General features: G+C 45.3%; 1 protein-coding gene across 3 annotated transcripts in view; it reads left to right on the top strand.

Annotated features, from left to right (window-relative positions):
* MSN (moesin) overlaps window positions 1-25,878 on the top strand; it is an 86,672-nt gene that overhangs the window by 53,616 nt on the left and 7,178 nt on the right. For all 3 annotated transcript variants that reach the window (XM_061598491.1, XM_061598490.1, XM_061598489.1), the window contains exons 3-10: window positions 12,888-12,983; window positions 13,426-13,700; window positions 16,190-16,273; window positions 17,045-17,191; window positions 19,153-19,249; window positions 20,990-21,153; window positions 22,852-22,982; window positions 23,132-23,292. In XM_061598491.1, coding sequence (XP_061454475.1) covers window positions 12,888-12,983; window positions 13,426-13,700; window positions 16,190-16,273; window positions 17,045-17,191; window positions 19,153-19,249; window positions 20,990-21,153; window positions 22,852-22,982; window positions 23,132-23,292 — 1,155 coding nt within the window. The remainder of the gene's footprint in view (window positions 1-12,887; window positions 12,984-13,425; window positions 13,701-16,189; window positions 16,274-17,044; window positions 17,192-19,152; window positions 19,250-20,989; window positions 21,154-22,851; window positions 22,983-23,131; window positions 23,293-25,878) is intronic.

The following is a 25,878-nucleotide window of genomic DNA, read 5'->3' as shown; positions in this document are numbered from 1 at the left end:
CTTATGACATTTAATCTTGGTCGTTCTCTATCCCAAATGCCCGTTGAATAAAACAGTCTTTACTTGTCACCGGAAAGACGGCAAGGAGGGAGCTAATCACACCTCACTCGGAAGGGAGTTCCATAGCCTAGGGGCGGCCACCAAGAAGGCCCTATCTTGTGTCCGCATCATATGTACTTGCGAAGGTGTGGGGAGCACAAGAAGGGCCTCACCTGAAGATTTCAAATCCCGGACAGGTTCATGTAGGGAGATACGATCTGTCAAATAGCCTGGACCTGAGCCATATAGGGCTTTGTAGGTCAAAACCAGCACTTTGAATTGTGACCGGAAACAAATTGGCAGCCAGTGGAGCTGCTGTAACAGGGGAGTTGTATGGTCCCTGTAACCAGCCCCGGTTAGCACTCTGGCTGCAGCTCTTTGTACCAATTTAAGTTTCCGAACAGTCTTCAAAGGCAGCCCCACGTAGAGCGCGTTACAGTAGTCTAAGCGGGATCTAACCAAGGCATGCATCACCCTAGTCAGATCAGGCAGCTCCAGGAATGGGCGCAGCTGGCGCACCAGTTTTAATTGGGCAAAGGCGCTCCTGGATACAGCAGTAATCTGGGCCTCCAAATTCAAAGCTGAGTCCAAGAGTACACCCAAACTGCGAACCTGAGACTTCAGGGGGAGTGCAACCCCATCCAGCACCGGTTGAATCCCTATTCCCTGATCTGCCCTCCGACTGACCAGGAGTACCTCTGTTTTATCAGGATTTAATCTCAACTTGTTTGCCCTCATCCAGTCCATCACTGATGCCAGACACTGATTTAGGACCTGTATGGCTTCCTTGGCTTCAGGTGGAAAAGAGAAATAGAGTTGAGTGTCATCAGCATACTGATGGCACCGAACCCCAAAACCCCGGACAACCTCTCCCAGCGGTTTCATGTAGATGTTAAATAACATGGGGGACAAAACTGAACCCTGAGGGACCCCATAGGTCAATGGCCAGGAGGTCGAGCAGGAGTCCCCCAGTACCACCTTCTGGGTTCGGTCCTCCAGGAAGGACTGGAGCCACTGTAACACAGTGCCCCCAAGTCCCATCTCAGCAAGGCGGCCCAGAAGGATACCATGATCGATGGTATTGAAAGCCGCTGAGAGGTCCAGTAGAACCAACAGGGACACACTCCCCCTGTCCAGTTCTCTGCGTAGGTCATCCACCAAGGTGACCAAAGCCATCTCTGTCCCATAGCCAGGCCTGAAACCAGATTGAAATGGATCCAGATAATCTGTATCATCCAGGAATCTCTGGAGTTGGGCGACCACCACACACTCTATTATCTTGCTTAAAAATGGAATATTGGAGACTGGCCGGTAGTTACCCAGTAAAGAGGGATCCAGGGAGGGCTTTTTCAGCAGTGGTCTTATAACTGCCTCCTTTAAGCATGATGGAATTCTGCCTTGTAAAGAGGCATTAACTACTCCCCTGACCCAATCGACCAGTCCCCCTCTGGTACTTCTAATGAGCCAGGAAGGGCAAGGGTCCAGTACACAAGTGGTGGCACGTGCCGCTCCAAGGATCTTGTCCACATCCTCAGGCAGGACAAGTTGAAAAGAATCCATTTTAATTGGACAAACAGGCACCAAAGTTACATCCTCAGACGGTATCAATTTTAGCATCCAAGTCAGAGCGAATCTGAGCGACTTTGTTTGCAAAGTGCCGTGCAAATTCTTGACAGCGGTCTGCTGAGTGGTCAGAATTACCCTCATGGGGGCTGGAACTTAAAAAACCCCTAACCACTCGAAACAGTTCTGCTGGACGGCTCCCAGCAGATGCAATGGAGGCTGAGAAGAAAGATTTCTTCTTAGCCCGTACTGCCTCGGAGTAGGCCTTCAAATAGACTCTAGCCCGAGATAGATCAGCTTCGCTCTGAGTCTTCCACCAACGTCGCTCTAGTCCATGTCTGACACGTTTCATCACCACCAGCTCCTTGGAAAACCATGGGGCTGGTTTGGCTCCACTCCGAAAGAGGGGACGCTCGGGAGCGATCGTGTCCACCGCCCTGGCCATTTCTCTATTCCAGAGGTCAGCCAGGGTTTCGACAGGATCACCTGCCAGGGTGACAGGAAAATCTCCAAGAGCCGTCAGGAAACCATCCGGATCCATCAGCCTCCTGGGACGGACCATTCTAATCGGTCCCCCACCCCTGCAGAGGTTCTGAGTCCCAGTGAGTCTAAACCCAACCAGGTAGTGATCTGTCCATGACAACGGAACCACCGCGAGTTCTTCCACACCAAGATCACCGTCATCCCGACCAACACAGAAAACAAGGTTGAGGGTGTGACCAGCACATGAGTGGGGCCAGATACTACTTGGGACAGACCCATGGTTGTCATGGAGGCCATGAAGTCCTGAGCCACTCCCAACAGAGCAGTCTCAGCATGGATGTTGAAGTCACCCAGTACCACAAGCCAAGGGGACTCTAACACCAACCCCGAGACTACCCCGGCTAGCTCAGGTAGGGAGACTGTGGAGCAGCGGGGTGGGCGGTACACCAACAGAATCCCTATTCTGTCCTGGCCACCTAACTTCAAATACACACACTCGAACCCTGAGAACTGTGGGAGAGGGCACCTGGTCAGGGGGATGGTATCACAATAGACCACTGCAACCCCACCTCCCAGTCCCCCAGGTCTCGGCTGCTGCTGTACTGAAAAACCAGGTGACAAAGCTGGGAGAGATTAACCCCCCCCCCCAGCTTCATTCAACCAGGTTTCCGTAATACAGGCCAGGTCAGCATGCTCATCGAGGACCAAATCCTGGATGAGCATCGATTTTCCGTTCACCGACCTGGCATTCAGCAGCAGCAGTTTTAACCCAGGGGCACTGTCACCGAGACCATCCAGGTTGTTTGAGCAGGAGGACAGCTTGGGGGGTTATCAACAATTGGTTACACTCTACCCTCCCTTGATAGTATGGCTGTCTCCCTACTTCGTATCTCCCTCTGCCTTCAACAACATTAATGGCAGCCCCTGAAGGAGCAGGTTCGTAGCTTGGGGGTTCTCCTAGAACCATCTCTGTCACTTGAGGCTCAGGTAGCCTCAGTGGCACGGAGTGCCTTCTACCAACTTTGGTTGGTGGCCCAGCTGCACCCCTATCTGGACAGGGATAACCTGGCTTCAGTTGTCCATGCTCTGGTAACCTCCAAATTAGATTACTGCAATGCGCTCTACGTGGGGCTGCCTTTGAAGATGGTTCGGAAACTGCAGCTTGTGCAAAATGCAGCAGCTAGATTGGTAACAGGGACCAGATGCTTCAAACATATAAAACTGATTCTAGCCCACTTGCATTGGCTGCCTGTATGTTTCCGAGCTCAATTCAAGGTGCTGGTTTTAACCTATAAAGCCTTACACGGCTTGGGACCACAATAACTGATGGAACGCCTGTCCCGACATACACTATGCTCAACATCCAAGGCCCTCCTCCTGGTGGCCCCCAAATTATGGAATGATTTCCTTGATGAGGTGCGCCTGGCACCAACACTGTTATCTTTCCGGTGCCAGGTCAAGACTTTCCTCTTCTCCCAGGCATTTTAGCATGTGTTTTTAAATTGTTTTTTTTTTAAAGAAATTGTGTTTTTAAATTGTTTTTTGTATTTTAAAAGTTCTATATTTGTTTTTATTGTTTTTAATTGCTGTAAACTGCCCAGAGAGCTTCAGCTATGGGGCGGTATATAAATGTAATAAATAAATAAAACAAATACCAACACAGGCACAGACTGGGATACGGTCTCTTCTTTAAAAGCTTGTTGAAAGAGTAAGGTTGTCAGTAGGTGCCAAAAAGATAACAGAGATGGTCCCTGTTTAACGTTTAAGGGGAGGGAATTCCAAAGGGTTGGTGCCACTACACTAAAGGTCCATTTCCTATGTTGTGTGGAATGCACCTCCTGATAAGATGGCATCTGCAGGAGGCCCTCACCTGTAGAGCCCAGTGATTGCCTTGAGTATTCAAAATCAAATCCTTTATTGGCATTAGCCCAAGCTATTGCAATTGAAATATATACAGTGAAAACTAAAAAGCAGATATACAGCTTAATCAAATTTTCCTGCTAAAATTCTAACATTTATGTAGGATACCAATAAATAAAATCGATATATCCAAAATCCATCAACGTAAGAGAAATGAACAAGTAAAACTTTCAACTAAAATAGGTGTTGTATCAGATTAAAACTCAAGGTACTGTTATCTTCTTTCTCCAAACTCCACGAAAAGGAACAATGTAAAATTACAAATAAATTAGCTAAGCTACAGCAAAAGCTGATCCAAATACAGCAGCGCTGTCCACAAAATATAGGGAGAACTGCTGCTTTTCAAGCAACTCCTGCTATAAAGTCATCTCACCTAAATGCATAGTTAAAAGAGAAGCTAACCATGGAAATTCAGACTTGTAGATGCAGATTTACAAACTCAACCTTCTTTGGAACTTGGTTCAGTCAGTTACAAACTAGACAGTATGACCTCTAACCATTGGTTGAGTTATCGAGCTCTAACTCCATCTGAGTTAGCCAACCCTTCATTAGAAATTGGAAACAGCATAGATACCTTGGAAAGGAAGGTTCCTATTATAAAGAATGGGTGTGTTTTTTAAACAAGACAGGATCTCTGAGCAAGGTGGAGGCCGAGCCTTAAATAATGTAGGATTAAAACTGCTCTCATGGAATATAGCAGGATGGCATTGAAAACAGCATGACAAACAACTTGTGGATTTTATAAACTGTTTTGATGTTATACTTTTACAAGAAACATGGCACAATGAAACTATATTGCTTAATGGTTACAGATGTTAGTCTTTGGCAGCCACTTCTGTTAAGGGTGGGAGGGACAGCAGAGGTTTAGCTTGTTTTATTTCAGCTAACATGAAGGTAGTAATAACAGCTTTAACTCCTTTGCAGCTGCGGTTCTTATGGTACTTTCTGAAATCTGCCTAATACTGGTTAATGTTTAAATACCACCCTGCTCAAAAAAATCTAATGGATAACATTTGGGAAAAATTAGACAATTACATAGATTCTTTGGAATCCCTACATCCCACCACAGTATTCTTCATTGCAGGAGATTTCAATGCACGGATGGGAGTCGACGATGTAAATTTATATACCTACTACAATCAGATATTGGAATCAGATGCCTATCCTGATTGTGGTAGCTCGACTTTCCAAAGATCATAAATGCAACTATGCAGGATTCTGTTTGGCCCAACTAGTTAGGCGGAGGGACTTGCTAATACTAAACGGTGTGGCAGAATACACTCATTACTCCAGATTTGGAGGTAGTGTAATTGATTATATAGATATCTCACGAGTTATATTTAAGTATGTCATCCATTTTGAGGTAGGTTCCAGTGTAGAAGTGATCATCTACCATTAATTATGACATTGGCAGGTCCAATAAATAAGAACCTCTGCCTTCAATCTCAATTCAGTCTTAACACAGATTTATGTGCAACATCCAGTAGGAGAATTAAGTAGTCATCAGAAGTTGACTTAGCCTTGACTTATCTCTTATATACTGAGGATTTTTTAGCCATACACGCCACTATCTTGTCAGCCAAATCAGCTACTGAGGTTATGGACTTATTGAAAACTTTGATGGGTAAATTACAGGATCATTTAATCAATAAAGTTGTGAATACTACTCTAAGGAAAGCTTCAGTAACATCTAGCTGGTTTGATGGAGAATGCAAACAGGCTAAAAGCCAGCTGAGGAGGATCTATTGTAAATATAGGAACACTAATTCTGGTTCTTTGCTTATTGAGTATGTTTCACATAGGCAAAAGTATAAACTATTGATAAAGGGGGGAAAACAGCAATCTGAAAAACTTGCCTGGCAAACCCTAACAAAGGCTTCTAATGATGGGGATACTTTCCTTTTTTGGCATCCAATATCAGGTTTTTTTAGAGAACAGTTGTACAGCCCCATTGTGTGTTACTGGTCCCAATGAATGAAAGCAGTACTATCAATTAGTATTCCTCATCCACAGAATTAAGGGGGAAATTTACCGGATTGGCCGCCAGTTTCTGTAACCGATGTCAAGAACCTTATCTCACAGCTAAAGAACAATAAAGTGCCAGGCATTGACTTGTTTCCACCAGAATTTTTAAAATCTAACAATGACTGGTGGGCTCCTATGCTGGCAGTTACGGTACATTTTCATTTTTTAACTCAACAGGGCTAATGCCCAAGGATTGGGGTACTGCCATAATTGATCCTATATTTAAAAAAGGATCCAAATCTGACCCAGCCGATCAGTTTGTTATGTGTAATTAGTAAACTCTATGCAAAACATCTTCATAATAAATTAACTGATTGGATAACTGAGGAAGCTATTTTGGCTGATGAACAAGCGGGATTCAGGCAGGGCAGATCTACTATAGATCATTGCTTTGTTCTTAACCATTTAATTGATAACTATGCAAAAAGGAAATGAGGTGGCATATTATATGCAGCATTTATTGACTTGAAGGCAGCATTCGATTCAATCTCTCGTACAAGACTCTGGAAAAAATTACCCCTCTCATCTATAGATAAAAGATTCCTCTTTTACTTGGCTGAAGGTGCGATGTACTATAGACGGACATCTTACAGATTCTGTCTCGGTGACAAAAGGGGTTAAACAAGGCTGCCTTTTGGGCCCTGTATTGTTTAATTTGTGTATTAATGACATAGTTGAGCATTTAACATCTCCAGCCTTTCATGACCCCAAACTGGCTGTCTCTGTCTTATTGTATGCAGACGATGCTGTCCTTCTTTCTCAAACAAGAGTGGGCTTGAAAAGGCTGATGGGGGCATTCTCATTATTGCCAAAAAGAATACTTAGTGGTTAATTATAACAAAACTAAGGTTATGGCATTCTGTAAACGTCATAGCCCCCATAGATGGTTTCTGGACAACCAGCCAATTGAACAAGTTAGAGTTTTTAAATACCTGGGCGTAGTTTTTCAATTAATGGGCATGGCTACCCAACAGAAATATGTAAGTGAAAAAGCCCTACAGAGTAGTAAAGTCTTAATGTGTGTTTTTTTGCACAAAAGATGGCAATTTCATACCTCCAGTACTTGAGGTTTTTAAGGCTAGCACAATTACTGTACGGGATTCAAAACTGGGCTGACTGGAAGTTGTTCAGTCTAAATTTCTTAGACAATTTTTTTCTGTTCCATGCTGTGCTCCTAATTTCAAATGGAAGCTGGTCTTCCCTCTATTACTTTGCAGGCCTGGCTGAGAACGTTCAATTATTGGCTGCAGCTAAATTTAACTCCAACCGATCTGACTTCTCGAAATCTATATGACTCTCATGAGAGCAGCTGGATGAAGGCTGTCACCTTAAGGCTTTGCTCTTACGGTTATTCTCCACAGCAATTGCTAATCTTAGGACTGGCAAAGCAATAGCTCTAATTAAAAAGCGCCTCTGTTCTGCCCATGGTATAACAGCTTCCTGCTTACTTACCTTAATTCACCGGCACCTTATTTACAAAATCTAATAATCCTTAAGTATAGAAGAGCTTTTACTAAGCAAGATTGAACATAGTACCATCAGCCGTATTAGAGGGGTGTTTTAAACGAATTCCACTGGAAAAACGTTTATGCTTGTGCAGAGATGGTAGTGTTGAATAGCATGTTATGCTATTCTGCTCTTTCTATAGAGATTTGAGAAGTGAGCTGATTACCCCATTGCTGTTATCTTTCTCAGGGCGTTCAACTAACTTCTGTGTGGTTTTTCTTCTTGCAGACCAAGAACAGAGGGTGACAGAAATGTCTGCAAAATTTTTAGCAGGTGCCATTAGAACAAGACTTGGGTATATAAGGGGTAAGATGGTCTTTCAGGTATCCTGGTCCCAAGCTATACAGGGCTTTGTACCCCAAAACCGGAACCTTGAATTTAGCCTGGTACCTCATGGGCAGCCAGTGCAATTCTTTCACCAGCGGGGTGACATGTTGGCCAGTGAGCTGTCTCGCAGCCACATTTTGCACCAGCTGCAGCTTCCGGACCAACCTCAAGGGCAGCCCCACATTACAGTAATCCAGCCTGGAGGTTACCAGTGCATGGACAACAGTGGTCAGGCTATCCCTGTCCAGAAACAGCCGAAGCTGGTAAAATGCACTCCTAGCCACTGAGGAGCACCTGTAATTGCAGGATCAGCAGAAGGGCCCCATTCCTCAAGCCGCCAGGGCAGCACGCCAGCCTTTCCTGACCAGTGAAGTTGGCAGTGAAAGCTTCAAACCCTGTAGCTCCTCCCCATGCATTCTGTCTTACTCTATTACATTTATCTCCTCCCTTTTCAAGGAGATGTGATGTACATCATCCTTCCCATCTCCACTGTGTTCTCACAGGAGCCCTGTGGAAGATAGTAGCTCGGCCAAGGTCACCCAGTGAGCTTCGTGACTGAGCGGGATTTGAAGATGGGATTTCCAGATCCTAGTCCGTTGACCAACAACGTGGGAAGGGTTTGTAGCTTGGTGGAGGAGTGCCTGCAAGAGGTCCCAGATTCAGCTCCAGGCAGGGTTGGGCGAGGCTCCTGTCTGAACTCCTGGAGAGCTGCTGCCGGTCAGTGTCTAGACCAGCCTTTCCCAACCAGTGTGCCTCCAGATGTTGTTGGACCACAACTCCCATCAGCCTCAGCCAGCATTGCCAATGGCCAGGATAGATGGGAGTTGTGGTCCAACAACATCTGGAGGCACACTGGTTGGGAAAGACTGGTCTAGACACTGACTAGATGGACTAAGGGCCTGACGTGGCAAAAGGCAATTTCCTTAGTTTCGAATGTGAGGTAGAAATCCCACGTATGCGCTCCCTGCCATCTCCCACTCATGATTACCTCGGGGAGAAATCCCTTGTCCTGCGGAGATCCTAACTGAAATGGATGGGATTTCATTTTGTTAGATTATTGTTAATTGATATCCCATCTTTCCTCTAAGGAGCTCAAGGTGGCTTACATGCTCCTCCATTTATCCTCGCAACAACCCAGGTTAGGCTGAGAGACAGTGACTGGCCCAAGGTCACCTAGTGGGCTTCATGTCTGAGTGGGGATTTGCACCCTAGTTGAACATTCTAACCGCTACACCATGCTGGCTTTCAATGGGGCTTATGGAAGAGAACTTCCGGTGGATCGTGCTCTGTGGCCAGCTCCACACACTCTGTCCCTTAATGGGACCCACATTCTTCCCACCTGAGGGAGCCTCTTTACCTCGCCGCCTCGTGCTCCCTTGGTCTACGTGGGATAAGAGTCCTTCTGGGCTGCAGCCTCCAGCTGGGTGGCTGCTTCTGAAGCAGGGACACCTCCAGAAGCCACTGGCCTGAGGGAGGCCAGAGGCTGTTGGTGTGAGCAAATGTCCCCATTCAGATGGAAATGCTGCCTTGAGGACAGTGTGTCATCTTAGTCCTTTTGATCAGACCATTTGCCGCCCACCCCACGTGTCGCAGTCTGTCTCCAGCCATCATGCTCCAGCAAAAAGCTGATGCACTGACAGGCATTCCTGACTTCTGAATGTCAGACGAAACCTTTTCCTTCTGTGTGTGCATTCAGAATGACCTCCTCCCAGTCAGGACTGTAGAGCAGACCCCAAAATTATGTGCTGCAGGATGAAAATGTTGCATGCGAGACATTTTGTTAAAGGTCCAAGTATGGATTGAGAGAGGGAAATGTTTACAATAACTTAATGGTCTGGTCCAAGAGTGGAGCCCTAATATTCATCATTCATAGGAGTATATTCACTAATAGGCAAAAAACCTGCGTTTTAAGAATGTATCTATAGCCAGCAGATATTTCTATCTAACTTTAAAAAGCAGGGAAATCGGGCAGCTATAGTGAATGCACCAGGGGAGCAGGAGACCTGCCCTCCTCTCTGAGATACTATATTGCCCTACACATTTGTCAAAATGCAAATACAATTTGGGTTGGTCTTTCACAGTCTAATCCACTTCTGGTGTAGCTTGGAAGAATTTGGTAACGTGCCTCTGAGCACATGGTGACCTGCAATCAGCCAAAATAACAGAAACAAGACATGTGCTGCGCTGATCTTGTTTTCATTAAAACAGTTGATATAGTTCAGATTGTCATTTTAAATATGTTTGATTTACTTTGCAATTTTAGTGAAGCTTTGTACAGTAAATCATTTTCTTGGGCCTTCTCAATGTGATCCCCACTAATGAAACACTTTCTCCAGGGAGGTGTGCCGGACACCATCATTAGCTATTTTTAGGCACCAGGCAAAAATATTTCTGCTGAGGGAATGTATCCTGTGTGTTTTCATTAATCATGTGGGTATGTCTAATTAATCTTGTTGTGTTACCAGATCAAGACATGAGTTAGTCTTCAACTAAAACAGTGTCTATATGAAATGGTTGCCTTTTGGTATGAAAACATTCATTCTTTTGAACCTGGTTTTAAGGGAATTTGGAGGCACATTAGAAATACTCTTTTTGTAAACTGCCCTAGGAATAGGATTTGAAGGACATACTTTATGGTGAAAGGGCAGTGTAAAAATACGTGTCATCCTAGTAGTCTTAAAAATCATAGATTCTGGGACGGTCAGGGCAATAACCAGTAAAGTTAATGAGATATAATGCTGGATTTTCCATTTTTAGTTTGCCAGGTGATCCTGGGAAAATGGGCATGCCTGCCAGGATGACATTCCTTGGTTTTTCTCTTGACTGTGTTCTACTTTAATTATTTCTTTAAGAGATGGATTAGTTGCTCTTCAAAATAAAATCTTCCCATGGCAACTTACAACGCTAAAAAATATAATAAAAACTATACAGAACAAGCATGGCTGAAGTGTAACTCCCAGCAGGCACGGATGATGGCCAGAGATGATGGGAATTATAGTTTAGCAACAGAGGGCCAAAGTTTCCCTGTACCTGATACAGAATATCGAACAGAATACAATGTAATCATAACAGCAACAGTGTATTAAAAATCTAAATAATCATAACTGGGTGTTCTACAGTTGAACTAACAGACAGAGGCCACTACCCGTTACAGCCCTCGCCAAACGTAGTCCTCAACAGAGATGTTCTTAGAGCCTGCCCTTTACTATTTCAAGGAAAGTGGCGAGTGCACTGTGTGATTCGTCTCAGGAATTCAAGTGCAGCAAAATTGGACCCTGTGACAGCCATGCAAGTAAAGCAGCTGTCATGGGGCTCTTTGCTGCTATCGTAGCTTGTTTGGGGGCATCCTGCTTCCCTTGCGGTGGTTTGCCCATGAAGGCCCCATTATTGGCCAACTCGCAGGTATAAAGGGCTTTGTCTGGGCATCTGTGTTGAAGTGGAGAGCAAGAATATTGATGACTTGCGCTGCGAGCATAGGATAGTGCAGGACACAGAAAATCCAAATTCAGATCCGGAGGGCAGGACACGGAATAATGGGCTGAAGTTACCAAAAGTCAGATTTTGACTGCATATCAGGAAAAACTTCCTATTATTGCGGTATGACAATGGAACCGATGACCTAGGGATGTGGTGGGCTCTCCAACACCTCTTGGCATTCAAGAGGCAGCTGGACAGCCACCTGTCGGGGATGCTTTGATTTGGATTCCTACAATGAACAGGGAGTTGGACTCCATGGGCTTATAGGCCCCTTCCAACTCTATTATTCTATGATAGTGTGAACTGTGGGTGCTTGGTTTGCAGCTGAGATTTGTTTTTGTTTAGCTACGGGTAGCCAGGGGTGTAGTGGAACAGAAAAGAAACCACTTAATTTCCACAGCAGGGATGATGGGCATCATCTCCTGGGGTGCTATTTGCCAATGTTATGCATGCCAAAGAAAACGCTAACAGTTATCAAAGATAAAGCCACCAAATAAGTAGAGGGAAGTGGTAGGTTACATTAGCACGCACTGCTAAGGATTAAGCTGCCACTTCTACTTTTAAATATCTAATATGACGTGGGTGTGTGTGTAAAAGGAGAGAGTGCTGCATGGCTATGGGGGCTGTCATGAAAGGCGCCTGCACCTAAGAATTACCACCACCCCACTGTAATCTAGTACTAGCACTATTCACATAAAAAACAGTTATGAAGAGTTGGTCCTGTTGGGTTGTATTCAGCCAAGTCCTACTCAGAGGAGACCCACTGAAATTGATGAACATAAGTTAGTCATGTCTGTTAACTTCAATGGGTCTACTCTTAGGACTAAAATTGAGTACCACCCTATGCATTCAGTCTGCCTGCCTGTTCTTCTCCGCTCATGTAAATTGGGACTGCCAATCAGGGCTCCCAAATGCGTGAGAGGGCTGTATTCCCTTGTGAACAGCTGCCCGGAGGCTAGGGTCGGATTACTCTACCATAAAACCCGATTTCAGAATGCTGCCTTATTTGGAAGCAGGCCATTAACCTATCTAGCTCAGGCTTGACCTGCTGCCTGTGATCCTTTTAACGGGGAGTGCCTGGGACTGAGCTTCCTCTGCACTAAGCGTGTGCCCCACTGGCGAGCTATTGGCCTTCTCCTTAGACACCATCCTTTGCTTTGTAAACCGATGTCCTCACTGTGGGAGGCTGTGTGGATCCAGAATTGGCCTCCACAGTCACTTATGGACCCACCGTTAAAGACCTTATCTTCGAAGACAATCTTACTCTGCCACGAGTGATCACCAATGAATGAATAGTTGTTCTGGAAGGAGAAGAAAGAAAAGATCAGTGTCATTGTTGCTTGTAAACTCTTCCCCCTGAACTCTTAACACGGGTTTTGCTTATCAGCGCTTTTGCTCCCTGCTTTGCTGAATTTGCCTTTTCTTGTTTTAAAGCAATTGTATCTACCTGAAGGTAAGTCACCCCCTTCCTAGGTCACACTGAGCCCAAATCCAATCCCCTGTAATTGTTGTTAACGTGTGTGTTCCTCTGTGGTTTCCCCGAACAGGTTGTGAAAACAATAGGCCTGAGGGAGGTCTGGTTCTTTGGACTCCAGTACCAGGATACGAAGGGCTTCTCAACATGGCTGAAACTGAACAAAAAGGTACTGGTGTCTACATAGATCACCCTCTTATAGTCACACTTCTTTTCTTGCTGCCTTCCCCAAAAAGATGGATTCCTGCACTCTTGAGCTGTGGCCAGTTTAAGCATTTTTGCCTTTTTTTAGTACTCTCTGGATTGTGCTGAGCCTTGCACAACAGTAGGAGAGACCCCAGCACGAAAAGCCATTTGTGCTGTACAGAGAAATTGCTCCCTTAAACTCTTAAAAGTTGCCCTCTCAGGCTAAATACCCGGACTTCATAAAACAGTTTTGTGTTCATTTCTTTCTCGCAATGCAGTGTTTTCCACTCTTCTGTTTTAGTGTTTATCCATAGCAATTCAGCTAGATTGAACTCTGTGCTCTCATTGTAAATGGCAAATGTTCTTGTTCCAAACAGTTGTGGATGCAACCGTGTAATCTAGGTTGTGCTACCAATTCACTGCAGGTAACGGCACAGGATGTCCGCAAAGAGAGTCCGTTGCTTTTCAAATTCCGTGCCAAATTCTTCCCAGAGGATGTGGCGGAGGAGCTGATTCAGGACATCACGCAACGCCTGTTCTTCCTCCAAGTGAAGGAGGGTATCTTGAATGACGATATCTATTGCCCCCCAGAGACTGCCGTCCTGCTGGCTTCTTATGCCGTCCAGTCCAAATACGGTGACTTCAATAAAGAGGTGCACAATCCTGGCTACCTTGCCGGAGACAAACTGCTTCCTCAAAGGTACATCAAAGTAGTTAAAACCGAGGCTGTGTCACTTCATCGTGCCTTTTGCCATTAATACTTCTCCAGTGAGTTTAAACAGCAGTAAAGGTTGAGTTCAATAATAGTTCATAAAAATGCAGCCGGTGATCTTGGACAGGCTGCTCCTGACTAGGAGTCTGTCCACCCCTCACCCAGGGTTTTCTTAAGTGGACTCCGACTAGGGGTGGATCAGTCTGCTTGTTTCCTGTCTGTGCCACGTTCATATTTTTACCTATAATTCCCTTTTCTTACCTTGTGTGTGTGGAAACAGAAGATGCCTGTTTAAATCCAGGGATGATAAGAAGAGCCCTGCTGGACCAGACCCAAAGCCCATCTAGTCTAGTGTTCTGTTTATCAGTCACCAGGTGCCATTGGGAAGCCCGCAAGGGGCACACGAATGCAACAACGCTCTCCCACTCATGTTCCCCCGCCACAGCACATGGTCTCCAACAGTGGAGGTATTACACATCCAAATACAAGCTTACTGGCTGACCCTTTCTTGATCCGTGCTGCCAGTTCCTCACCCCCACCTCTCTGGCCGTGTGCAGAAAAGGCTGGGTTTCTCTTAATTGGTGCTGCAGCATGTAGGTTGGCATGTAGGGTGCTGGTGGGGAAACCAACAACCTCTGGGTGGCATCCAGTGCTAGTCCTACTTAGAGTAGACCCACTGAAATGAATGAAGCTAAGTTAGTCACAGCTGTTGAGTAGGACCAATACTGGATGCAACCCTCAGGCAAGCATGGAAGGTTCATGGGAAGGATTTGGCACCCCTCACTTGCTCACTGTTTCTTTTCCAAACCAAATTACTGCCTGAGTAGGAGGTTGCCTGTTGAGAGTCTCTCTCACCAGGGGGCTCTTGGTGAAGTGGATTGTCTAAATGTAACCAAAACATGGATTTTAAACTGCCAAGAACTGCTGCAACATTCAGAGAAGTGTAAAATCTGTTGGATTGCTATCTTGCAGTCAGCATATTAGTCCAAGGGGTACGGGTCAGGTCATTTCATACAGGAATTTGCAAAGATTGAATTCCTCAAGCATCCCAGCATATATCTTACTTCAAAAATACTTCTATGTTCGCCACCTTGTTCACTTCATAATATTGTCCCTCTGTGTACTGCTAGTAGTACAGGCTGGCACCTGAGGTCTTCTATCTGACTGCCTCACCCTAAAGCTCTTCATGAATTGTCTTCGGAGATTTATCTTAAGAATAATAGAGGAGAATGCAAATATGATGGATTGCGGTATTGCAAATATATGAAGGAGAACCATCCATTCTTTTAAGGATGCCTGTTGAGGGTTGTGTCCAGTGATGTTGCTTGTGCTGAATGAAGCCTCTTTAAGACTTAAGTCAGCAGAACAGGGAAGGAGGTGATTTTTGCTGATGCCCCTTGTATCACATCCTACGCAGTTCTGAAGGACCCCCAGCACTCCGAAGCGTGTTCTGGAGGTGCAGAGGGACTGCAGAGGAGAGGGCGATTTGACAAAAATGGCCTTCCTCCTGGTCCACTGATGGAAATGTCAGCTGGATGATGGGATGCAATTCTGGGTCACTATGTGAAAGGGAAAGATCCTCCGTGGCGCAGAGTGGTAAGCGGCGGTAATGCAGCTGAAGCTCTGCTCACGGCCGGAGTTTGATTCCAATGGAAGGAGGAAGTCAAATCTCCGGTAAAAGGGGTCGAGGTCCACTCAGTCTTCCATCCATCTGTCGTTGGTAAAATGAGTACCCGGCATATGCTGGGGGGTAAAGAAAGGCTGGGGAAGGAACTGGCAATCCCACCCCATATATATGGTCTGCCTAGTAAACGTCGCAAGACATCACCCTAAGAGTTGGAAATGACTCGCACTACAAGTGCGGGGACACCTTTACCTTTTTATGTGAAAGGGAACTGCAAACGTACATCACATGATTGAGATTCTGAAATGTGCTACAATGGGAAATGTTAGATCAGGGGTGGGGAACTTTGATCCTTGGGCCTAATTTGGCCCACGTGGTCTTTATCACACGTAAAGTGCTACGTGGCATCAGATCAGGGGCAGGTGGAGAAACAGCTCCCGATACACACCTTGGGAGTCTTAAAGTGCACTCCTAGTTGCATATTGGCAAGAGAGGCTGACTCTCGCCACCAGTCAGCTGGGATAGAGCACACTGCTAGGTTCTCACGGGGAACTTCATGGTGCAGCCGATCCCAGGGAGCTTGAAGTCAAAAGCATATCAGTGCATGTGACTGACTGATGGGCGACCCCCACCTGCCTGTCAAATTTGGCCTGCAAGAGGTAGAAGAGATACAAGAAGTCTGGCAATGTGGGCCTGGGGCACTTTTCTTATGTGAAGATAATCACTCTGCAAGGTGGTTTTTGTTGTTGTTGTTGAAACAATAGATCAGCCCACATGCTGATTTTGCCACAGTTTCACTTGTATGGAAGCGGCTTGTCACCTAACATGTTACTTGTTGCTGTTTGCTTGCTAGAGTTTTGGAACAACACAAACTCAATAAGGATCAGTGGGAAGAAAGGATCCAGGTGTGGCATGAAGAACACCGAGGAATGCTCAGGTAAGGTGGAAGTTACAGCAGTTCTTGGCTTGTGTTGCTGTGTAGACTGTCTTCAGTTTGTAACTGTAATATAGCTTCATTTTTAAATGGTCAAAGTACTTTGTGTAAATCCCTTCAATAATGATTTGACCAGGGAAGTCTAACCTGTGGCCTTCCAGATGTTGGTGGATTACAACGTGCATCAAGCAGGGGGTTGGACTCAGTGGCCTAATAGGCCCCTTCCAACTCTAATATTCTGTGAACTCCCAGCTCACCTAACAAACACATTGGCTGTGCTGGCTGGGAGTCCCAACAACGTCTGGAAGATAGCAAGTTGAGGAAGGCTGCAATAAACAAACCTTACAGGCTGTCTTTTCTCAAATCGAAGATATGGTGGATATAGGCAACTTGGTAACTCACTGTAGCTTGAACCACTTTCAAACTCTATTGAGTTTTGTAAGGATTATATTCCTAGAAGATCAATACAGAGAGAACTAAGCTTCTACATTCTCTTCTGTAAGCAAGTTGGGAGCAAAGAACTGAAGCCTTGTCAGAATTGCAAGCATTTGCCCCATTTAATTCTCTATTTCATCTATGAAGCATAATTTCAACAAGCCTTTTAAGTAGAGGCCTTTATCCCAGTCTGCATCTGTATTAGATTTTTTTTCAGATGTTTTTATTGCTTGTTGCTAACTCCCCTAGGCTACTTTGGGAAGAAGGAAGGGATATAAATTGAATAAATAATATTTGTTGAGCATTAAAGTTAAAATCTGTCTTCTTGTGTACGTTTAGAGAAGATGCCATCCTGGAATATCTGAAAATTGCGCAAGATCTGGAGATGTATGGGGTGAACTACTTCAGTATTAAGAATAAGAAAGGCTCAGAACTCTGGTTGGGTGTCGATGCCCTTGGACTCAATATTTATGAGCAGAATGACAGGTAACAAGATGATCCGCCAATCTTCCATGGGGGGGGGAGTCTTTTGGGTCAGACCAAGGCACGTCCACTCATCCAGCTGTCTTCCATCACTTGCCAGCTGACTGACTAGCAAGCTGACATCATAGCTTAGGTCCCAAAGATCTGAAATTATCCTTCCATACAGACCCTCTCAGGTGTTGAGATCAGCAGGGGGGTCCCTTTGGGTAGTTCCACCCCCTCGGAAGTTCAGGGGGTCGTGGCCGGGAGAGGGAATTCTCTGTGGTGGCCCCTAAACTGGGATACTTCCTCCCCACTGAGGTGTGTCTGGCAACTTCATTGTATAACTTTTAGCGAATGCTGAAGATGCACCTCTTTACCCTGGCCTTCCACATCTGAGATGTATATTTTTAGGACCCACCTTATTTTCTGTGATGTTTTTAACTGTTTTAATTATGTGTTTTAAAATTGTTGTAACTCATTTTATTAATTAATAATAAACAGTTTTTCATGTTTGTTCTCATTCTCTGGAATTCTTTACCTTGTTCGCCTTGGAACATGGAGATTATATTTAGGTATTATAGCTAATAGTCTTTGCTAGATCTACCAAGGGCGAGGTAAAGGTAAAGGTGTCCCTGCACTTATAGTGCGAGTCGTTTCCGACTCTTAGGGTGCCGTCTTGCAACGTTTACTAGGCAGACTGTTTATATGGGGTGGGATTGCCAGTTCCTTCCCCGGCCTTTCTTTACCCCCCAGCATATGCCGGGTACTCATTTTACCGACCACGGATGGATGGAAGGCTGAGTGGGCGAGATAGGTAGCTGCAAATCCTTTCTTGCCTTGGTAGAGTCTTTATTCAAACTGGAGAGAGAATGCTGTGTGGTCTACCAGTGATAACCTTGATCTGTCATTTGTTGGTTGTATAGCCCTGATAAATCCCTCTGAACTGGCTTAACAGGATATCCCAAGTATATTTACTTCCCTGCAAATGTGTTTAGGATTGCAACCTGAGACAAGGCTGGGAATCCTTTGCAGTTGGAGTACTATCATGTACTATCAGCTCCAGCCAGCATGCCCAGTGGTTAGGGATGATAGGAGTTGTAGTCCAACAACATCAGTGCTCAGTGATTATGACTTCCATATCCAGATCCAACCAATCCTTTGAATTTAAGCAAGTAATTTTATCAGGTTACATAGGCTTGTGATCCCAGAAAAAGAGTGAAGTGGGATATGTGTGTTCTGTAACAGCTTATCTGCTGGAGTCCTTCTGAGACCTCCTGATGTGACCCACATCTTCCGAACTAGCCCCTCTGTGCCTGTGCTTCACTGGCAATTGTTGTCCTATGCACTTCTGATCTCATGTGCCAGTATATTTCCTGTGGGCATGGATTTCAATTAATAGTACTATTCCTATTAGAGTAGGGACTACAGACACACACACCCAAATCCTTGTAACTTGTGCACATAACTGGTACACGCCCAGACTGTCTTGCTGGGTGTTGCTCTCTGGACTGTAACATTAAGTGCACAGTGTGAACATGACAGTACCGCATCCGCCAAAGCCTCCAGTCGTCGATTGGTAGTACTGTGTGTCTTTGTACCAGTACATGGAGAAATGCATTTGAACAAGATGGGAATCATGTGGAAAGGGTCTGCACTCTCCCTGTGGCCTTTGTTGCATTTTTAATGTGTATATTTTTCTCCTGACTCCAGATCCTATCCTTTTATTGAAACTGGAGATTGAATATATTGCTTCTGGCAATGCAGATAGCCACTGTGTTTGCATTTCACTGAGTACAAATTTAACATAAATTTTGTATCTGATTTTGTAAATTCTGAGCAGCATTGCTTTCCTCTATTTAGATCCACATTGATCACTTCAAATCTCTCACTGGAGTCAAACAGTTTGTACTATGTGAATGTAGGTAGGTTGTTGGACTGCTACAAATGGTGTAATTGACACAGCTTTCTTCCATCTTTTGCAGGTTAACACCAAAAATAGGATTCCCTTGGAGCGAGATCAGAAATATCTCATTCAATGATAAGAAGTTTGTTATCAAGCCCATTGACAAAAAAGCACCAGTAAGATAACATTCATAAATGTTAAATATTTTAGTAGAGCATCTATAAAAGTATGTAACTGAAAATCAGTAATTCAGGATAGTTCTGTTTTGCTCTACTTAATATATCCAAAATGCCAGTTGGTTATGATGGAAAATCCATTGATGCTGAAGCTAACATTAGTCTTCCCACAGTGGGGAAGGCTGCCTTAATCATCACATATTGGGTGTACAGCTAGCTTGATGGAGACACTTATGGTTGAAGAGCATTTTAAACAATCATCTGTGAAGAGTTTTCCACTTTTGGATTGTTGATAGACATTCCCACACACACAAGTCCATTGTGTTAGTTAAGTGTTTTCCTCCCTCCAAAGACCAGGTAAATTCACAGGATGTCTGAAACAAAAGTTAGAGAAGTGGTGTGTGTGTGTTTGCATCTGTAGGGCTGAATGAACAGCTAACTCTGAAATTCTGTTTGCTTTGATACTATTCAAATCTCTGGATTGCTGTTTACTGTTTAGTTGCAGAGAAGAATTGTGACTGCTCTGGTAGCAGAAATACTTTAGCGACATTTAGCTTATCCAAGCCTATGGCTCCTGAACCATCTGCTTTGCTTTTCTGGGTCAACAGCTATGCCAAAAAATAAAATACAGTCCCCTTGTTTTCAAAGAGCAGTTTCCCTGTGGCGAGGCATTTCACTCTGGAAGAGATGCCATAAATCTCTGTAAACCTTTGCAGTGATAGAGCTGAAAAGATGACTAGTTCCTGGTACTTGAGTGCCCTGTTGGATTGTAGGGAATCCACAAGGCCAAAATATTCAGGACTTGGGACTGAAGCCTTTGATTGGAGTTCTGGATGTCTCTGTGCTGCAGAGCTGAATATATTCCCTGCTCCTCTTGGGGATTTTGTATCTGTCAAATTATCCCTTTTTGGAGGGTATAGCCCACTGTTGGGGTGGGGGGCTGTGTTTGGAAGATTGCTCAGAAGCTGAAGAATGTTTGTAGCAGGCCTTTTTGATGAGATGAGTTGCAGAGAGCATAGCGTTCCCAGTCTAGTTTGCCTGCACTGCTTGTTTGCCTCCAGACCCGAGTTTAAAGTGCTAGTGGTGACCTTCCAGTTCTGAGGCTGTGTATGTGTACGCGCTCCTTATTCACACCCCTCTTTCCTTCTGCGTGTGATCGAAGCTCTACTGAGCATCCAATCTTTTTCAGAGGCAAGAACTGTGAAGTTGTGAACTATTTTCTCCCTGGTGGCACCAATAGTACAGCCTTTTTTTGGTGATGTGAAAGCCTGATCCCCCTTAAAGTTCTGTTTGATGATTAATTAGGGGTTCCGCTTCTGCTGCTGCTTAGATCTGATAATGACTGTGCTTTTTTAAATGGATGATAGGATAGCTTATTGTGTGTGTTAATGTTCAGTTTTTAGATGGTAATTAAAGTTGGTTGCATACAGCCATTCAGCAGAAGCATGGTCTAGGTATGGTTCAATGAGTGAGAAGGTTTGAAGGCCATCTATGATACTTTAATTTTAGACCAGCTTTCCAGTTTTGTCACCGTCTCAACTCATCAAAGCTAAGAATTCTTGGACAGCCCATTTAGCTTCTTTTTTTTTGTGCTTGGGGAAAACTTAGTTGAGGAAAATGCTTTATGAAATGGGGGTTATTGTGGATATACTTGGGGCATCAGCTACTTCTGAAGAAGAAAGGGAAGTGGCGTGGGTGCATTCATGATTCATTCTGTGCTTTCCCCTCCTTTCTGCAAAGGACTTTGTATTCTATGCCCCTCGGCTAAGGATTAACAAGCGCATCCTGGCTCTTTGCATGGGGAACCATGAGCTCTACATGCGTAGGCGTAAGCCAGACACGATTGAGGTGCAGCAGATGAAGGCTCAAGCCCGGGAGGAAAAGCATCAAAAACAGATGGAGAGGTGTGTACACCTGAGTGCAAATGTCTTTCTCAAGAGGAGCAGAGTGCCCCATGTTGTCAAACTGGTCCCTGAATGCTGGTTCAGTGCTGGGCTGGGGCACATGTTCTTTCCACATGCAAATTCTGCAGTGGAGATACAGTTAAGATCCCCCGGCGTGGCCCTCCAGTAGTCAGCTTGGAGGTCAGTGACTGAGAGGAGCATTTTCAGTCAGACCTGTTTTAGGAAATGTGGATAGAGACAGTGGCCCACCACCCCTCATTTCCTTCTCAAAGTGGGCCTGCAAGGAAGCTAGTTGCTAACCATTCAACTACATGGTGCAGATGCCTGACAGCATGCATGAGTAGTAGCTTAATGTGAAGTTAAGTATAGGAACGGGCTGGTAGGCAACAAAAAGCTTGGCTTGTATTTTTATGGTGCTGTGTTCCGTGGTCATCTTATTTCCAAGATTTTTGGCTACTCAAGGTTCATGGGGGATGGAAAAGAATACTTATGCTTACTGTGTAAACTTGGGTCTGTCCTACAATTTATCTCATAGGGATTTCCAAAGTCTGTGCTGGGACTCACTAGTGCATCTTCTCTGAGGGCCCAAAGTGTGCAGTGACAGAATAAGTTGCCATCTTGAATGCACCCACTACTTTCTGTTCCTGTGCACGCTGTTTCTCTTCCTTCTCCCACCATAACCTCAGCCAATAATATCGGCTGTGATATCACCCCAAAGGTTTAAGGGTGCATTGGGATTCCCTGATGCAGCCTGTGCTACTACAGATGATGGGGGGTGAATGCCACATCGTCATGGATCATTCCTAGCCCTAACTGGTGGAGGGAACGGCAAGAGACTACTGCAAACAGCATTACCCTGTAGCTGCAGGGAGGATGCCTGTAGGGGTGCAGAAGCTCCAACCTATGGGTCAAATTAGGCCCAGTATGGGTCACAAGTCTGTTTTTCCCCAACTACTCACATCTGCCCCACACCTGATGTCATATGTGGCATCAGGTGTGGGACAGGTAAGAGGCAAGTGCAAAGGAACAATTGGAAGCCTTAAAGTGTGCTCTTGATTGTCCCTTAGCAAGCAAGTCTCGCTGCCAGTGCTGACCAGCTGATTGGCAGTGACAGCAAGCCCCAGTGGTGTCAGCTGTGCTACGCAGCATAGCTGATCCCTGCATAAAGTGGGGCTTGCTGTCAGCCCTGACCAGCAATTTGGATTGGCTGTGCTGTGGTGTTCCCAACTGGAAATTCTACAGCATAGCCAATTCCTGCCCAAAGCAGGTTTGCTGTAAGCATCAGTCAGCTGATTAGTGCTTACAGCAAGTTCCACAGTGGGGCTTACTATAAGTCCAGTATTCCTTTGCATTGGATGCTGCTCTGCTGGCGTAGCGTGAACTGTGTCCACAAAGGAAAAATGTTATTTTTTGTGATGTCAGGTGATTGACAGGTGGGTGGCTCCCCTCACCTGCAAAATAGCCTGCATGGAAAAATAGCCCCGCCCCTCTTAGAGCTGCTTGAGAAAATGAGTGAAATGTGCCTCCCATTTCAATCCAGCATTAAAAGTTTGGGGAACACTTCCCCCCCCAATTTGCTCCAAGGTAAAATGTCTAATTACAAGCAAACTCCAACCCAGACGTTGTAACGGAGCAATCAGGCATGTCGGCCAGATGGGTTGGCCTTTGTATTCTCACTTGCATTTCCTCCCTGCTTAGAGCCCTGCTGGAGAATGAGAAGAAAAAGAGGGAGCTGGCGGAGAAGGAGAAGGAGAAGATTGAGCGCGAGAAGGAAGAGCTGATGGAACGGCTCAGGCAAATTGAGGAGCAGACGAAAAAAGCTCAGGAAGGTAGGGGGTGAGAGGACCTTGCTGGGCACTTGGGGACCCGCAGCAGCCTTGGGGACGGGCCTGCCTGCATGCCTGCCTGCCTGCCTACCTACCTACCTTGGAGGGGAGCTGTGGGCTGAGCTGCCACCTTCTTGCCTCCCTCTCTTTAGAACTGGAGGAGCAGACCCGCAAGGCACTGGAGCTGGAGCAGGAACGGAAGTGGGCTCAGGAGGAAGCAGAGAAGTTGGCGAAGCAGCGCCAGGAAGCTGAGGAGGCCAAGGAAGCCTTGCTGAAGGCATCCCACGATCAGAAAAAGACCCAGGAGCAGCTGGTAAGCCGGCTCCAGAGCTCAGCCCAAGTGGGCCACTCTGAGGAGATGACGCCAGACTGGATGGGCCAGTGGGCTGATCCAGCATCCAGGCCCTCCTTGAGTGTCTCCAGTGTGTGCCGCTTCCCCACACAAACGTGCCCCGAGTAGCTCACAATACAACAAACACAAAATATATTGATACGTCATTACTGAACAACAGGCTAAAAACCAATTCATTTCAAAACACAATATGGGAACCCCAATGAAGTATTTATTTTGATAACTAACATAATCATATTTTAAATTCATTAGAAAATAGGCACCACTGATCATTAAAACCCATATCAACTGATGTTATTTATGTTAAAAAACTATAAACCAGAGTCATATACGCTAAAACTTTCCACTGCAAAGGACATAACTAGCAGCTGGTTCCTCAGAAGGGCAGGAAATGACAACCAGATTCGGAGCATGCAGCAGCAGGAGATGATCTCTCACATGCACCACCCCCCTCGTACTCTGTTGCTGTTGGAGCCGTTAAGTACAGCACCAGTGGTGGTGGTGGGGACTTATGTTTTAGTCCTTTCCCTTGCACTCTGGATGTTCCTTTTTCTTCTCCCTCATTGTCCAAGTTTCCTTTTTTGGAGCTCTGCTTCATACAAAACCCCAACCTATGTGGCATTTGAGAGTAGCAGAACAAGGGACAGGACCAGTGCCCTTTGGAGCTTGCAGTCCAAATGGTGGTGATTTGGGAAGGAAAAGAGATCATGGGTTACTAGAAGAGGGGCATGAGTAAATGCAAGGGCCCTTTGTTTGGGAATGAGGGCTAAGGGTCTTTGTGAAAGGAAAAGGCGGGAAGATGCTTTATAGGACATGCATTGACCAAATGTGGGGTTGCGAGGAAAACCCACAGCCAAATCATGGTTGCAGTCATGTGGGGGAAAGAGGAAGCTGTACTTTATATTGAGCCAGAGTGGCTGTTGCTCTATTAAGCTGTTGGCTCTCTGGGCTGTGGGTTTGGCTATTCCCTTCCCCCTCCTGCTAATGAAGAGCCGTTAACTCAAGGCCCTGGGAACTGAGCAGAAGCAAGCGGGTGATCCATCACTCTGCTTCAACCCACCTTAGTCTGATGTTCAGGCCTCCAAGCTAACAGACATGCTGTTGAGGTTAGGCCAGTGTGTCAACACACCCATTGAGGTGGCTTCCTTGTTACAACAATCTGAAGTCTTCTGCATAGGACCTGTTAACCCCCCCCCCACCCATAAGCTAGCTAGGCTGGGGGTTTAAAACTTTTTTCACCTCAATGAATGGAAATAATCTTGAGCAGAAACTCGCCTCTGATTGAATGTTGGGGTAAGACTTGTAAGAGAACTAATGCTCTTCTACAACAATCTTCACCAACCTGGCACCCGCCAGATATTTTGGACTGCAACACCCATCAGTCTCACCCAGCACAGCCATGTTAGGGCTGATGGGAGTTGTAGTCCAAAACGTCTGGAGGGCACCAGGTTGGGGAAGGCTGTTCTACATATAGGCTTGTGCTAATGACATGTCCTTAAGTTAGAGCAATGATGTTGCTAGCTTGTGGGGGGCAGGGGACCGTTCTGCATTCCAAATAGCTCTGCCCTCATAATGTGCAGTCTGCTGGTTTCTGCCACTGGGAATAGTCAAGTCAATTTATTTACACATGCACAGCGTGATTCACAGATAATAAGTAGTCCGTGTGTGTTATGTGCCTTCAAGTCAATTATGACTTGTGGCGACCCTATGAATCGGCGACCTCCAACAGCATCTGTCGTGAACCACCCTGTTCAGATCTTGTAAGTTCAGGTCTGTGGCTTCCTTTATGGAATCAATCCATCTCTTGTTTGGCCTTCCTCTTTTTCTACCCCTTTCTGTTTTCCCAGCATTATTGTCTTTTCTAGTGAATCATGTCTTCTCATGATGTGTCCAAAGTATAACCTGAGTTTCATCATTTTAGCTTCTAGTGACAGTTCTGGTTTAATTTGTTGTAACACCCAATTATTTGTTTTTTTCACAGTCCATGGTATCCGCAAAGCTCTCCTCCAACACCACATTTCAAATGAGTTTATTTTTCTCTTATCCACTTTTTTCACTGTCCAACTTTCACATCCATACATAGAGATCGGGAACACCATGGTATGAATGATCCTGACTTTAGTGTTCAGCGATACATCTTTGCATTTGAGGACCTTTTCTAGTTCTCTCATAGCTGCCCTCCCCAGTCCTAGCCTTCTTCTGAATTCTTGACTAGTGTCTCCATTTTGGTCAATGACTGTGCCGAGGTGATCCTTGTAGTCAAGGTTGATAATCCTTGACTAGGTTCAGTGTCCTTGTTGATAACTTTAAAGTCCATAATAACGCATAATAAGAATACATATAAAAGTTATGATATCACCATGACAATAATGCTAGCAACAATTAACAATTCATTTCAAATGCACCGAAAGGTGAGCCTAAAGGTGCCAATTAACAATATTTAATGCCTTCATATTTTATGCATTCGCATTCTGACAGGCCAGAAAACCTCTTGGAAGGTTCCTAGGGCTGGAGGGTGGGGTAAAGTAGGTGAAAGCAGCCACCCAT

Source organism: Rhineura floridana, chromosome 16 (assembly GCF_030035675.1).
Source record: "Rhineura floridana isolate rRhiFlo1 chromosome 16, rRhiFlo1.hap2, whole genome shotgun sequence".
NCBI lineage: Eukaryota > Metazoa > Chordata > Lepidosauria > Squamata > Rhineuridae > Rhineura > Rhineura floridana.
Note: the sequence above shows the minus strand (reverse complement) of the source record. Positions and strands in the feature narration are given on the sequence as shown.